The 17,125-nt window shown below is 42.1% G+C and overlaps 1 protein-coding gene across 27 annotated transcripts in view; it reads left to right on the top strand.

The window, feature by feature from the left end:
- dmd (dystrophin) overlaps positions 1-17,125 on the top strand; it is a 458,768-nt gene that overhangs the window by 383,590 nt on the left and 58,053 nt on the right. Inside the window, exon 1 of one of the 27 annotated variants that reach the window (XM_035998546.1) lies at positions 444-742. The exons of the other annotated variants lie outside the window; for them this stretch is intronic. Within the exon in view, the coding sequence (XP_035854439.1) occupies positions 723-742 (20 nt within the window). The 5' untranslated portion in view covers positions 444-722. Of the gene's footprint in view, positions 1-443; positions 743-17,125 lie in introns of those variants that run through there. 27 annotated transcript variants of the gene reach the window in all.

Genomic DNA, 17,125 nt, shown 5'->3' with positions numbered 1-17,125 from the left:
AGGAAACGGACATCGGCGAAAATACATGCATCTGTCTGAATTTCCTGCGGCACCGGAGCAATCCCGGAAGTGGAATGTCGAGGATATAGACTAAGGCAAAATCAGATAACATTACCTAGCTAAACAAGCCCACCACAGGATTAAGCTAGCAGCGCCCTGGGTAGGGAGCTAGCTTACTTCTTGCTGGGCAGTTAAATCACTAGCAAGGGTTTTACAAAGAGTCAGGTATAACCTCGAGTCATGAGGCCTGTCAAAAGAGCACTGCCGAGATTTCAGATGTTCCATTTTGACATCCACCTATAGGAAGTTGGGACCAATAGCATCTCCGTGAATAGATTTTTCTCGTTGTCACTTGGGTTTGTCCAACAACAAAACAGCATCTTTCTAACTGAAGCTTTTATTTTGAAGCATTAAGCGGAAATGTTATTTGGGCTGATTGACCCTCGTGTCTCGATGGCCAGTCAGCCTCTGCAACCCACCGCTGCCTCTTGAAGGGGAACACAGACACACACACAGACACACACACACAAACACACACACACACACACACACACACACACACACACACACACACACGTAGGCTAAACACGGTAATCTTGGACGCCTCTCTCCGGCGGTAGAGGACGCTTGATCGGACCGCGGAGGGGGTCAGGATACTGCTTCGGTTCTGCCCGGGAATCGGTTAACTTCTACCGGACGCGGAGCGCTCTGAACGGCCAGCGATGCGGGAGCAGCTTCGGAAGTGAGTGCTGGGCTGGGGACTGTTTATTGTGGAGATTAATAATGGTGATGGTAATTGTGCTGGTCGTAATGCAGTAAACCTGTTCACACAGATAACACATTGGCTGTGGGGTTTCGTGGCCAGCCGAGAGGCGGTGAGCTGGGGCAGAGATATCCCCCACACTCTGCACTATTTCAACTGTAATCCAGAATATGCGCTAAAACAGGCATAAAAACTGGTCAAATAAGCATTTACATTTTATTTTTCATGGGGAAATAGATTTTCTCACTTCTTGTCTGCCGTTAACTCATTTCTGCAAGTCTATCCAAAAGGCATCTCACATAAATGCCAGCATGTTAAAATACGTGTTGTGGCCAAGTAACAAGCATAGCATTAGCTAGTAAAAAAAATTCACAAGTAAGTTTAAAATATTTTTTCCTCAGGGATGGATCCCATAGCGCATTAAACGGAAAATGGGACGTTAATTCTTCCATGAAAATGGAGGAAAACTGTTGTATTTGGTAGCCATTGAACCATAGACTGTTAATAGTCAATGCATTGAACCCAACCAGCCCCTTTCTTCACAGCGGCCGTTGATTGCTGTTGCCGGGAAACCAGGCGAGGTGTGCGGCCAGTGAGGCTCTGATCCGCTCGGTCCCGAGCAGTGCATTTCCTAATTTTAAAGGCTCTATGCACGGTTTCACTGGCTAGTTGCTGCCATGTTGGAATAAAACGAAGGGCATTGAATGCTTTAAAGCAAACATAATAGCTCTGTGCGGCCTGCGTGTTTGCCCGTATGTGTTGAATTTGGCCCGACAGGGATTTGTGTTACCCTAATTTATTCGTGTGTGCGTTGGCTGAGCTTTTGCAGAGAAAAGAGCCATACAAAGCAAAGCGGCAATGCATCACTGTGTTGCATTCCTTCACAGTCACAAACGCGCACACGGAGGTGTAAAAACAATCACCTTCGTGCCAGCAAAGCACCCCATGTCTTGATAAGTGCGTTTTTTGCACGGTGTGTGCTTGCTGAGGTGTGCATGGCGATTTTTGATCTGCTGCGTTATAACGCCCGGCCTCACTTTTCTGCGCAAACAGCGGGGTTTAAGGTTTATGCGTGCTGTCCAGCCGTGGTCCAGATCATCTGCTGATCAGTGTTTAGCAAGGTTTATGCGTGCTGTCCAGCCGTGGTCCAGATCATCTGCTGATCAGTGTTTAGCTGTAGAGTGGGATGTGGTTGGCCTGCCCTTATATGACGTGTGTGTGTGTACTTCAGGAGTGTGTGTACTTCAGGAGTTGGTGAAATGAGAGCAGGGGATGCGGACTGGATGGTGCAGATTTTTGGCACCAATGTGATTGCAGGTGTGTGTGTGTGCACTCATTAAATACAGCTGAGGAATAAAAAGCCTTAACACACAGATTCAACTCCAGTTGGTACTGACGTGCTCAGGCATGATTGTTATGGCTTGTGTGTGTGTGCTGTCTTTGTATTCAGTGTAGATGATTATCAACCACAAGCTCTAGTTCAGCCTGATCTGTGGTTAGTGATGGAAGAAACTTCCCCACATTCAAGCTGCACGCCTTTTCTGTGTCACAGTGTCAGGTTTGAATGACTTAATACTAGGGCTGCCACCTCTTAGTCGATTAGTCGACTAATCGGTCGTTTTGGTCTTAGTCGACTAAGATTTCTTTAGTTGATGAGTCATTTTTTATGCTTATTCATGCTTAATTACTCATTTCCAAGAAACTTATGAGCACATTTCTGGTAAGCACAAGATTTAAAGTGGTGCTTTTGCAGGATTAATTGTGGAGAAACTCAGTTTTACAGATGGTTCATTAACTACATTTATGTTGTGCTTTTCTAGTCTTAATCACCTCAAAGAGCACAGCTCTGTCGATTACATCAACTAATCGATTAATCGACAAAACATATAAGTGTTAGTCGACTAAGAATTTCTTTAGTCGAGGACAGCCCTACTTAATACATTTTACTGATATTTCTGTATCGGCATGTGAGAACAAATTACTGGTATTTATAATAATAATAATAATAATAATAATAATAATAATAATAATACATTTTATTTAAAGGCGCCTTTCTCGGCACTCAAGGACACAGTACAGGGATACATAAGACATTAAAAGCAGCAAAAAATAAAGAATACAACCATAAAAACAACATAAAGAGGCAGAGCAATTGACATCAAGTGGAATAGGCAGTTTTAAACAGATGTGTTTTGAGTTGCAATTTGAAATTGGGGAATGAATCAATGTTTCTGAGTTGGGGTGGTAATTAATTCCAGAGACGGGGAGCAGAGCGGCTGAATGCTCTGCTCCCCATGGTGGTGAGATGGGCGGAGGGGACAGACAGGTGTATGGAGGAAGAGGATCTGAGGGAGCGGGAGGGAGTGGGACCCTGGATGAGATCAGACAAATATGGGGGGGCGAGGTTGTGGATGGCCTTGAATGTAAACAGGAGGACTTTGAATTGGATACGGAACTGGACCGGGAGCCAGTGGAGCTGTAGGAGGACAGGAGTGATGTGGTGGATGGAGGGGGTTCGAGTTATGATACGGGCAGCTGAATTCTGGACCAGTTGGTGGAGGGATTTATGAAGGAGGCCGAAGAGGAGAGAGTTACAGTAATCCAGACGGGAAGTGACGAGACTGTGGACAAGGATGGCGGCAGTGTGGGGGGTTTATGTGTTCAACTGGTTAATATGACCTCTAATCAGACTGGTTTTAAGAAAGAAATTGTGACCAGAAGCTGTCAGAAAAGTTTTAAGATGATACTACTATCTTCCTTAGTCCTGGGCCGGTATTTCAAAAATGATCTCACAGGATTATATTGATTGGATTTAATTCAATTCTAATCTGATCTGAAAATTGGATATTTCAAAGCAGATCTAAAGATTTCTGATCCTGAATATTTGGATTCAGATTTGGTAATCCAATCCCGCATTTGATCCAGACAAAATGCTGCATTTGGGTATTTCAAAATTGCTAAGTTAGTAAGTTACATTTATTAATGGGATATAAATGCATACAGATGGAGAGAGAGGAGGAGAAAGAAGCTCAATGTGCCATAGGAATCCCCCCGGCAGTCTAAACCCATAGCAGCAAAACTAAGGGCTGGTCCAAGGAAAACCTGAGCCAGTCCTATAACTATACGCTTAATCAAAGAGGAGAGTTTTAAGCTTACTCTTAAGGCCCAGACACACAGAGCCGACGGCCAAACGTCGGCAGAAAAGGCAGTTGGGCTGATCAGTCTCCCCAAATTGGTCAAAAAAGTGCCTTGGAACACACCAAAGCAATGAGACGTAATATGTCTCCATAACAGCAGGCGGCGCTAATCTGTATTGTCACCCAAAAATGAAAACCGGCAGCTGATTGGACAAACGCGTCACGTGGGTCTGGTTTCTCCGGAAATTCAAAGCCAGACTGTCATGGCGGCTTGTTCAGAATACGATCTCATATTTTACTAAAATAGTTCACCGAAACGTGTTTCTGAAAACATTTTAAGCGAAAAAAAGGCCATGCAGTTGCTGAATCTGTCTTCATTTCAGATCTACAAAGGTCAGTTTAAAAGATTTTCGTCAGATTTTGAGAGGCTTAGTCATGCTCATCCCGCTCGTCATTTCCGGGTTAGCACTCCACCGATCAGCTTGGTCATGGAGTCCGACTGTCCGCCCTCCAACACAATATGTCAGGTCGGCCAAAATGAAGGCCAACAGCTCCTCGGACGGACGACGGCACGGAACACACCGAACAGACTCGAGTCACTGACCTTGCCAGACTGTCCGACGGCCGATTATCAGGTTGGTGTGTCACTGCCTTTAAGGGCCCTATTGGAGAAACCTTATAATAGGGAATTACAATACACAGGTGAGAAAAGGCAGCCTTTGAAGTTTGTTTTATGTGGGTGTTAATGGACATACCCTGATCAAAGATTACTGGTTGGAGGCCAGGGCAACACCATCCAGAGTATGTATATCTTTAAATAATGAGATTCAGAGGTGTTTGGGGCCAAGTACAATAACTTCTGTTTTGTCTCAGTTTAACATCAGAAAATTGTAGGTCATTCAGTTTTGTATGTCCTTTATGCATGCTTGAAGTTTAACTAAATGATTGCATGCAGATATAATTGGGTATCATCTGCATAACAGTTTGTGGCGTGCGTTCTAATATTGCCTAGATGAAGCATATAAGGTGAAAAGAATTGGTCCAAGCACAGAGCCTTGTGGAACACCATGACTAACTTTAGCGTGCATGGAGGATTCATTATTAACATGAACAAACTAAGATCGCTCTTCAATGCATTTAGGGGTGTAGTCCAGGTCTAGACAATCTCCTGAACTCCAAACTGAATGTCAGAATGGGAAAGAAAGGTGATCTAAGCAACTTTGAGCGTGGCATGGTTGTTGGTGCCAGACGGGCTGGTTTGAGTATTTTCCAATCTGCTCAATTACTGGGATTTTCATGCACAACCATTTCTAGGGTTTACAAAGAATGGTCTGAAAAAGGAAAAACTTCCAGTATGCGGCAGTCCTGTGGGCGAAAACGCCTTGTTGATGCTAGAGGTCAGAGGAGAATGGGCCGACTAATTCCAGCTGATAGAAGATCAACTTTGACTCAAATAACCACTCGTTACAACCGAGGTATGCAGCCAAGCATTTGTGAAGCCACAACACACACAACCTTGAGGCGGATGGGCTACACCAGCAGAAGACCCCACCGGGTACCACTCATCGCCACTAAAAATAGGAAAATGGGGCTACAATTTGCACAAGCTCACCAAAATTGGACTTTTCAAGACTGGAAAAATGTTGCCTGGTCTGATGAGTCTCGATTTCTGTTGAGACATTCAGATGGTAGAGTCAGAATTTGGCGTAAACAGAATGAGAACATGGATCTGTCATGCCTTGTTACCACTGGGCAGGCTGGTGGTGGTGGTGTAATGGTGTGGGGGATGTTTTCTTGGCACACTTTAGGCCCCTTAGTACCAATTGGGCATTGTTTAAATGCCACAGCCTACCTGAGCATTGTTTCTGACCACGTCCATCCCTTTATGACCACCATGTACCCATCCTCTGATGGCTACTTCCAGCAGGATAATGCACCATGTCACAAAGCTCAAATCATTTCAAATTGGTTTCTTGAACATGACAATGAGTTCACCGTACTAAAATGGACCCCACAGTCACCAATAGAACATCTTTGGGATGTGGTGGAACAGGAGATTCGTGCCCTGGATGTGCATCCCACAAGTCTCCATCAACTGCAAGATGCTATCCTATCAATATGGGCCAACATTTCTAGAGAATGCTTCCAGCACCTTGTTGAATCAATGCCACGAAGAATTAAGGCAGTTCTGAAGGCGAAAGGGGGTCAAACACGCTATTAGTAGGGTGTTCAAGAAGAGGTTTTTTTTTTTTTTTTTTTTTACAGCTACTTTAAATGACAGTGGTACCCCGTGTAACCTGTGAAATACAAATAAAGACATATTTATATCTAGTAAAGAAGCATTAACCAAGGGTAAACCTTCTTTAAGTAGCCTAGTTGGGATGGGTTTTAAGAGACAGGTAGCTGGTAAAATGGCTTATATAAATAAATTGTGAAGGTCGATAGTAGAAAAGCAGACTAAATATATGTTAGATCTTACCCCCATTTTCCACTGGGCACGTCTGTGCTGTGTTCCGGCTGTGTTCCAGTTTTGCCACGTGTCATACCACACAAGGAGCGTCTCAGAAGCGGAGCGTCTTGCCTGCCCGACTTGCAGATTATATTGTCTCTATAAGTACTTTACAGAACAATCACGTGTTTATTAAGCTAGGATCTAACTTCCACTCCAAGCACTCCAATAATTAAACTCCATGCCTTCTCTTTTCTGGTGTTGTCCTGATAAAAGGGATTTGTGATGTCTATTATGTTTTTCCACCTGCAAGATGAATCTCTCCTGTTTAGCAATTGTTGCTGTAATTTTAAACAGAGAAAGTGTGTCTGTCAGTCAGGTGGAATGGATGGCGAGGTAGTGGTGTTTTTAGCAGTTCCTACCTTAACAGGCCAGCGACGGTCCAATCAGCTTGCCGGACATGCGTTTTTTTACTGGCCCCAGGCCATCGGGCCATTGCTTATGTCGATTCCTGCAATAGAGCTGTGACTCTTGTCAGCCTGGCTACAGTGCTGAAAAGAAAATTTAGGTTGTTCTTGTTCTTTTCCTATTTTCCTTTATTAATGATGAGTAATAGGCTGCTCTGGCATTTCAGAGGGCCTTCTGTCTGAGGGACTGTCTTGCCAGACTAAACAAGATTCTTTCATATTGGTGGAACGCCATTTACTTTCACGTCTTCGAGGTTTGTTTAAATGTGCAGGTTTGGGAGTCATACAATGGAGCTACCTTACTCTGTTTCGCCATCTTCTTTTTTAGAGGAGCAACAGATTTGAGTGTTGGACGCAGTAAACCTGCAGCACTATCTTTAAGATGATCAATTTAGGAGGCACTAAAGTTAACATAGGAGCCCTTTGTTATATTGAGATTAAATAAAATTCTGATGGAATCACTTCCTTATATTTAGCTATGTTGGTCCTAGTTGGGCCGACGGTCGCTCGCTAGTTTGTGTGGTGTGTCCCGCACCGTCGCCAAGCGCCAGCCTTCGTCAGCCTTTTTTCAGCCATTCCGTCGGTCATCGGTCGAACAGCCAACTCATCTGATTGGTTGTTCAGCTTGAAAAAGAGAGTTACACGTTACAAAATAAAGTAACGTTGATAAACTAATATCCTATACTGGATATTTAATATACTGTAAAGACCGTTAACCATAGTCCTCATAAATCGACCGGAGTTTAGAATGCCAACACAAAGAAAGCGGAAGGTGTGGGACATCAGGCCTAAAAAGAGGGACATTGTCGTATAGACTAAGGCTAAGATATTCTTCATGACACAGCCAGGTTTCGATAAGACAAAATAAATATGATTATTATATTTATTAAATTGTAAATCATACTGCTTTAGATGACAGAGATCTGATATCCAAAAGTACACATTGAATTTTCCTATTTTGTTCTAATATTGCAGATGTGGTATTATTTTTATATTAGGTTTTTATGTATAACTCCTCTTATGTTTAACTTTGATTTAATTAATTAAAGTGGTCAGGGGACAGACACCGTTGTTATGGAATATGAGTGGGTAACTGCCCTAATGGAAGTGCAGTAAAGCATGTAGGACTGCAGCTCTGCTTCCTGGTTTCAGCTCTAGGTTGTCATAGTTTAGGGCCGCTAATACACTCGGTCAGATTTCTAGATATGAGAGCGGCTCCATCCAAAGTGGGATGAATGTTGTCTAGGTGTATCGTTGAGTGGGGAATAGCTGTTAGAAACGTGAAGGGTTTGATGGTTAACTTTGGGCTTCAGCTTAGATCTATGCTTCTTTCGGACAGTCACCCACTTCCCGCTGCTCAGGGGGTGGTGGGGGGCCGCTAGCAGAAGCTACACTATGGCCGCTAGCAGAAGCTACACTATGTTGGCCCGCACCAGCTACGTGAGACTGGCTAGCTACAGAAGCATACGATTGATATTCCAGGGTGCGGGTGCGGTTTCTAATTAATCAAGCCACCAAAGCAACAAATAAACTACATTTATTACATAATATTGCCATTATCAGTAAAGGAGGCAGAAGAATAGCTAAATATTTGGCACACAGAGCAAGAGAGAGCAGAAGAGGCTAAACTAATGCTAAACTAAGGAAGCTAACAGAGGTAATGCTATGTAAACTGTGGACAGTCACTGTAAGGAGTAAGCTAAGAGTGCTTGAGTAGAACTAGTGTAGGTTTAAATGTTAAGCAGTAATTAGCTTATATAATGAAGAATATAACAAAGTTGACTGAGTTAGCTAGAGCAGCAAATATCGTTCTAAAAGTGAGCGCAGCATATTCCAACCCTATTTAAAATGAATGGGAGGACAGACGTTTTTGCCGGACCACCTGATCTAGCCTGGACAGGGCCTTCTACATCAAAATCAAAACTCAACCATTAGCAGACTTGATGGGTTCAGGGCTTAAAGTATTCCGGCACCGTGCCGGATCTCCGGCGTGCAGCCGTGAGGAAAAAAATAAAATAATGTAATAATAATAATAATAATATTTGGGAACTTGCATGTGGTGTATTATTTTCGAGTCAATTGATTTCACCTACCAATCATATGAGAGGAATGCAGCTCTAACTAACGCAGGGCTTAAGTACTCGGGCCTCGTGCCCGATTTCTGGTGTATGACTATTTTAGAAAAAGTAAATAAATTAAAAAGTCCACATGGGATTTGTTTTGATGCACTGGATTTAGCCAATCATCGAACTTCCACCTACCAATGAAACGAGTTCTAGCCAATCAGATGCAAAGTAGGGCGGGTCTTTGCCGAAAAGCGAGAGTGCTGTGTGGTCTCCATGGTAACGCAGCTAAAGAAAATGGAGGCAAAGTTTATCAAACTTGGAGCATGTAGATACAGCTTTAGTTGAGAAAGGAGTTAAAAACAAATGTCGCTGGGCATGAATAGAGGACAAGAGGAAAAGGGTGGAGACGGGAAGCTGTTTAGCACATGGTGCCTCAAATTGAGGGAGCCTGGTGCATGCTTCTGCAGCGCATGTAATGCTAGTCACAAAGCTTTGGGCTGTGCACTCTGTCATACGAGTAAGTTACCAGCAACAATGGCTACCGCTGCAACTGCGCCTTCACTGACCGACCGTGTTTGTGATACAAACAATACGTGTGTGCACGTTCATAGCGGAACACGATTTGTCATTAATGATGGCCACTGTGTAAAAGCAATCTGAAGGTCAAAACTGGTCAAACTCAATGAAAAATCGGAATTGGCCTAGAAAATTGTAATCGGTGCATCTCTAATTATTATTATATGTGTTTGAGCTCATTTTAATTGGTATTTAACTTTTACTGTCAGATTTGGTGTAAATTGCATGGCAAATTGGCTCGATAGCACCCCCTATCAGTTTTCAAAGTTAAAGCCCCCTCCTTTCACTTACATGTAGAACTATGAAATTTGGTAAGCATATTGTATTTTCCAGACATACAAAAAAGCCACTTGGACCCCCCCCCCATTTCAGATAATGGACGATTGATGATTTAGAGGTTATACTTTAAAGCAGCCATATTATGCTCATTTTCAGGTTCATAATTGTATTTTAAGGTTGTACCAGAATAGGTTTACATTTTCAAAAAACACCAATTTTGTGCTGTACTGCAGTGCTCTCTCTCACTACTGCAGATCCTCTTTTCAGCTGGTCTCTGTTTTAGCTACAGAGTGAGACCTCTTTTCTTCTTCTTCTTCTGTACTATCTTTGATTGCACTGCACATGCCCAGTAGCTCAGATGTAGATCATGTCAGCTAGCTAGCTCCATAGACAGTAAAAGAAAGGCTGTTTCTACAACTTTGGTCAGTTACAAGGCAGGATTAGCTGGGAGACTTCTAAATGAGGGCGCACATGTAAGTAGTTCTTTTGTAGATTATGGTGAACTTGTGTGTGTTGTAGCAGTGCTTTGCTATTGAGAACGAGGTAGCATGCTAGCGTTAGCCATAATGGTCGAGCTAATGGTTGCGGTTAGTCTGCTCGTTTCGGCTTGTGACGTCACAAGCCGTGCCGATTTTGAACAGCTCACCCAGAGACTGAAGGCAGGACACATTCAGAAACCGTATCTCACTCTAAACAGCATGGGTGTATTTTTTTCAAAGTTTGTAAGTGTGTGGAAGCACCAGAGACACAACATAACACCCCAAATCCCAGAAAAAGTGTTTTTTTCATAATATGGGCACTTTAACAAACTTCTACAGATTTCACGCAATTGACTTCAAAATTGGTCAGTACAATCTAAAGACCTTCGCAAAGCTAAATTGCAAAAAAGGTTTTAATTTTTTATCATACGTGTGTCAATGTTTCCCCTACCATTGTTTTGGGGGGGCGGCCCACCCCCCCTTAAAAAACTGACAAAATTATATAAATATTATTCCACACACACAAAAAAAAACGGATGCCCGAAATTACGCTGTTTTCACACATACAGGCATTTTCGCATCTCGTTCCTCGCCTAAAAAGGTGGCGAATTTTGATGTCCCCCCGCCAAACAGGAACTAGTTTGTAACTAGACTGTACATTGTCCAATCTGCCCCAAACTGCTCAGGCTTTATTAGCTTCCTGGCCTGAAGACATGTACATATCAATATTGAGTTATAATCATAGCACCCCCCCCACTGGCAACAGGAAGTTACAGTTGTAACACTTGTCCTCTACCTAGCGGGTTGATTAAATCCACCTCAAAAGTGTTCAGAAAAGCCTTAAGACCATGATGATACTTCAATTTGAACATTGTGATTTGTGTCAGCACAGCGAATTTCGATGTTACATCCTGAAACAGAAAGTTGTTGTAACTCTAACATTGTTCGATCTGACACCAAAACATTTCATACGTGATGTTAGTCTAGGCCTGAAGGGATCCACATGGGTCTCAGATTATGGTAAACTGGCTCAATAGCACCACCTACGAAATGTCAAAGAAGTAGCCCCTGCAGTGTGTTTCACCTAGACGTGTGAGATTTGGTGTATAAGTCATGTCCAAACTTACAAAAAAATCCTCTTGGAGCCATATCCTTAACCCAACTGGACGTCAGCTATATTAAAGTGCTCATATAATGGTCATTTTCAGGTTCATAATTGTATTTAGAGGTTGTACCTGAATAGGTTTTACATTTTCAAAAAACACCATATTTTTGTTGTACTGGACATTGCTGCAGCTCCTCTTTTCACCCTGTGTATTGAGCTCTCTGTTTTAGCTACTGAATGAGGCATCTTACTTCTGTTCCATCTTTTCTGGAAGTCGCACATGCGTAGTGCCTAGGTAAGGACTACCAGCCAGTCAGAAGCAGAGTATGAGGGCATGCCACGCTAGCAGCTAGGCGAGCATTATAACGTGTGTTACAAAGTGACGCATATTGGTCACGGAAGTAAAGGCTGGACTACAATAGAGCTATTTCGAGCAGTTTGTGAACAGTGTTCTATTTCATCCTTACTGACCGCCAGAGGCAGTGTTTCACACTGAATATATTCCGTATCACGCTTGCGCAGGTCGAATATTTGTATCAACAAAGTCACCTGTGACCTCGGGGTGACCCTAGCCAAGGTATTAAGTTCTGGTGTCATCCCCGAGCTCATTCCTTTTTCATCTTCTCGCTAAGCAGGTCGTCTACCATCTGTGGTAGCATTAGCTTTAGTTGAAATTGTTGCAATGCTCGCCGCTTGTAGCCTTGCGATTACGGTCGGAGTTGCAGATTTTTTCGCCCTCCAAAGGCTGTCCCTCTTCAGGGAAGGGGACGGTGTGTTTGCTATTCGGCTTCGGAGAAGCCCCGGACTGACGGACGCTCCGGACCCATTCATAGCTTCTACACTCGGTAGGATTTGTTTCCTGGTGTTAACATTAAGGGTGTCAAGGGTGGATCGAAATTAAGTCACAAGCTTGCATATCGAATTAAAAAATGGAATCGTCGATACTGCCACGCCCCCATGTCACGTCCGGTCGGCTTGTCGAGCAGAAAAAAAACACACGTGGTGAAGTGCTGCGAGTCAACCTCCTGTAATTTAGCTAGAGCTAGTCAAAAGATAGCATGGCAACTGCAGATGCTGGAGACCCATCGACAGAACTTGAGCCCCCTCCTCTTTCACTAAAGTGTGTTAAAGTGTAGAAGTATTTTGGATTTCCAGTGAGTTATGTTGACAACGTTCGCGTTCATAGCGTCACCTACTGACAACAGGAAGTAAGCCCTTACGAAAATCATTCATTTTACCTGAAATTTACATGATGTGGTTTAAACATGATATACAGCAACACAACGTATAAATAGTATGTGTTCTCTAGCACCACATAGTGGACACAGAAGGTGCTGCACAATTTGAAATATGTAATTTCCAACGCTATGCACTAATTAATTTTAAATCTTGCGTGCAGTATCCGACAGTCACCTCCGGATACTAGGCTTTTTTGTTTTTGTAGAACGGCGTGGGCGTGGCATGGTGGACATTTTCTGTGTTTAGCATAACACAGGAAACTGTTGTAACTTCACTTTACATTGTCCAATCTGCCTGAAACTTTACAAGCTGGATAAGAGTCCAGACCTGGAGACATCTACATGCCCATATTGAGTCAGGTTCTTAGTGCCACTCGCTGGCGACACCTTATGTAACAAACATCATCCAATTTACATGACATTTTTATAGTGAGGTCTACACATGATATACAGCAACATGACATATAGTGTGTGTTATCTAGTGCCACATAGTGGACAGAGGAAGTGTTACAGGCAACTGGCATCCCGCCAACACCCCCGACGTGCTGAGAGGGTCGAGTGCCCGTTCATCGCAGCTTGCAACTTTAATTTAGATTTTTTTTTCTGATCAATAGCCGACCCCATGGAGCCACTTTACTAGAAGCCCTTGCGTGGCCGACACAAGTCCACAGCATGTCTGCGGAGCATATGTCCGAGCTCGTCTCCACCGCATCCACCTGCAAGGTTGTCAGCTGTGTGTCTCCCTGGCATAGTCTGTGTGTAGGACGGCCAATTTAATCCACCAGTCATCATCAATATAGTGGCATGTGTCACATACATCCCTGTTTTTTAAAGATTTACATCTTCAATAAGTAATATTATGATGCATTACCACAAGGAAAATAACATCACCTATTTTTTAGCTCTGTGTGATCCCTTGTCTGTACTAAGGTTCTCTTTTACAAACTGCTTTTTGCCTTTTAGCCAGCTTTTTCTCTTGTTCATACATCTGAAGGCCATTTTAAGCTCATTCAGATGCCTGGTGTGCACTAAACATTCTGTTGGGGCTAACGTTCGGCGATAGTCAATGGAAGACATCACCATAGCCCATAAAATACCTTTAATCATTCATCCAAGAGCAATAATTGACTGCCGTTAGAAGTGACACTCGTGTCTCTGTGTGGATCCATTATTTATTATTTATGTCTGTTAACTGCAATATGTAGCATTGTGTGTTTGCATGTGTGGGTGGATGTTATTGTGTGATGGCATGCGTTTGTAGTTGTCTAAAAATAACTGCAGTTTAATCCAATTTAAAACAGAGGGGAAGCACGATTTCCCTCCCAAACATGCTCCACTTTTTTTTAATTTTGAGATGAGGACAGTATGTAAGGCGAACAGAAATCAACTTCGAGAGCAGATTTTACCTGCGAGAGCGTGTATGCTCTCCAGCGATCGCAAAGCAAACGATTGTGGGTGCGTTGTGGCTGCTCTGTGCGCTTGCTGCTTAGTTTTATGCATGCAGGTACCATTCTTTCTAGGGCTGCAACTAACAATTATTTTAATAATCGATTAATCCGTAGATTATTTTTTCGATTAATCGATGAATCGAATAAAAAAACAAAACAAAAAAGCATTCATTTACATCAACTAAATACATACTTGCATACATACTTGTTGTTTTAGTTAATAGTTGTGTAAAGGTAAGTAACCCAAAGAGCAGATGCAGACCACACACACGCACACACACTTGAAGCTTATTCATTAAATTATTACCATCATTGTAGTAAGTGCAAATTAAGTTAATTTGTACACCACATTTAAACACAGTTTAAGATGACCAAGTGCTATAAAAGAACTTTAAAATGAAATTAAAAAGTACAACACACACAAATATATTTATCAACAATAACTGATATGGGACAAAGCACAGAATATATACATGACAATAGATTGAAAAATGAATGGACCAAAAAAGGCGAGTGAATAAAAACGTGTCTTTAGTCCTGCTTTACTACTGTTATTAACGAGCTAACGCTAGCTTGTCATGCTTGTCAAGCTGGATAACGAGTAAATACCACACCAGCACCAGAAGAGGGACGTTACGTTCCGCACTTCAAAACGTAGGATTCTGAAGTGACTTTACCCTGCTATTGAACTCCCTTCCTCCTCATCAAGGACTCCAACATGTTTACGTTTTAGGTGCTGAATCATCACCGTGGTGCGCCTGTGCCATGCCGTGTCGCTTTTGCTTATCTTGCAATTAACACGTTTTCGATTTATTTAGTGTGAAATGCCCACACCTTGGATGACTTAGGTCATACTGAATTTTCTGCCTCCGCCATGTGTTTCAGAACAACGATATGGGTCTCTCCGGTCTCTCTCTGTATTTCCTCTACCCCCGCTCTGCTCTTTTTCTTTTCTTTCGCTCCGCATGGCACTCAACTCAATTGCTTTTAACTCCGCAACTGAGTGGCGTGTCGCCCGACACAACGAATCGATAATGAAATTCGTTGCCAACTTTTTTAATAATCGAATTTTATCGATTTTATCGATTTGTTGTTGCAGCCCTAATTCTTTCCCTCTCCCTATTAGTGGTGTAACGGACTATAGTTGATCCGTGGTCAGCATGGATCAACACACACAATTTCAGTGGCAGTTGGTAGTTGAGGTACCCAAGAATAGGGGGCTTAAAGCCGGGCTTGGGTACCAAACCCGGTGCTAATATGGCACCGGTGCCTAAAAGACGGAATAGCAATGTAGATTTCGGTGCCTCATTTTGGTTCCTCATAAATGCCTTCACTGCTCTCTGATGCTCTGAAACAGAAGTTAGAGGCAACAGAATCATCGCTGTATGTCATGCTAGTTAACACTAACGTTACACTTGCCAGCAGGTAACGTTAGCCTACCATTAGCTAGTAACTGGATTAAACACGGTTAAAATGCTGACAGCTGAACGGTGTAAAAGTGTGACTGTATTTCACTGTAGAGGATTCCAACACCCGGACGTACAACAGTCTGCCGCTAAAGACACAAACTAGCACTTAGGCACTGCTGTTAGACGGGACTAAATGGTGCGTTTACTCGAAACTGGTAAACCTTGTGATGCTTTCAAAATGATTGTAAAATACCCTTTTCTCATCTATTTTTTTTGTTTAACAGCAATTTACTGGTGAAATAAGTTATTATTGTTATAATTTATTGTTATTACATTTTTAATAAATAATTTAAATTATCCCCTTTTTTGTGCTAATCCGAAAATTGATCCGATCCGTGACTCAAGACCGCAAACCGAACTGAGAGTTTTGTGATCCGTTGCACCCCTACTCCCTATGTTTGTTTCACGCTCGCAGCTGCGTGTACAACTCTTGATTGTTGTTGAACTAGTGAGCATCTTTTATCGCACTCGCGAGATATGACATAATCCTGACGCCATATTAGCTCCAGGCCGTCGGCTGTAGTCTCTCAAGTCTGGTATGGCTGCGGCCTGGAGCATTCCTGGGCGTGTCTAACGGTAAATTTAGCTTGTCAAAAATATGGAATCGCAAATAATTTTCTAGATGGAGTCACGGTTAAGTTAGTGAGCACGTTTGTTGCAATCAATTGAAAACCATTAAACTCTTAAATTAACAATTTAAGCCATACATATAGTTTGCAGATTTCTGGATGTTATTGTTGTATGTATTGTATGTAGCCTATATTGTGTATTTGATGAAACCTGAATTGACTTGCTTCATTTGCAAATTCACAACATTACAAAAAAAAGTACAAACAACATAAAAACGTATACAGGGGAAAAACATATAGCTCAACAATGAAGCCACCCTCAATTAACACTATAATACACATTTACAACAGAAGAGTACAATGAAACAGTTTTCATCCGTTTCATTGTACTCTGCCTTTAGCATTGGAAGGGGATCTGATATCTAAATAATGGCCAAGCTCATTTTTTAATGCAACAAAGAAAGGTAAACCTAAACCTGCATTTATGGATATAAAATTTGGCAAGAAAAAAAATAAGATTTTAAATAAAATATTGGTTAACCTCCTTTCTGAAATCATAAAAATATTAAATAAATATATGCCCAAATATGTATAATTAGATGAGAGCCTAAAAGTAAATGTATTGGTTTATATATTGTCTTTCATTTCCGTTAAGCAGCATTAGTGATCACTTTAAAGCATTTACTTTATAGCCGGAGATACTACCAAACAGGGCGATTAGATCTAACTGCTGCTGGTATGGATAATATTGAGGGCTCAGACACCACTTTATTTGTCAGTCCCTCAACTATAGGGTTGAGATGTAATAGTTTTATCCAGTTAAGGAAATTATTTCCAATACCAAATTGAGCTATAACATCAAAGATATAAGTCATCTCAACCATATCGAAGGCCTTCTCGGCATCAAGTAAGAGTAGAGCCATGTCTTTTTCTTCTTAATGGCAGTACAGTATATTGAGAACGCGCCTTACAATATGAAATTTTGTGGAGCAATTTGCTCTCAAAATAAAAAAAGCAACAAATAGGATTTCTAGTCCCTCCCGGTTTATTAGTCAGCCAGCCAACTTGAGCTAACGTTAG

This window comes from Sander lucioperca, chromosome 24, assembly GCF_008315115.2.
Source record: "Sander lucioperca isolate FBNREF2018 chromosome 24, SLUC_FBN_1.2, whole genome shotgun sequence".
In the NCBI taxonomy this organism is placed as follows: domain Eukaryota; kingdom Metazoa; phylum Chordata; class Actinopteri; order Perciformes; family Percidae; genus Sander; species Sander lucioperca.
Note: the sequence above shows the minus strand (reverse complement) of the source record. Positions and strands in the feature narration are given on the sequence as shown.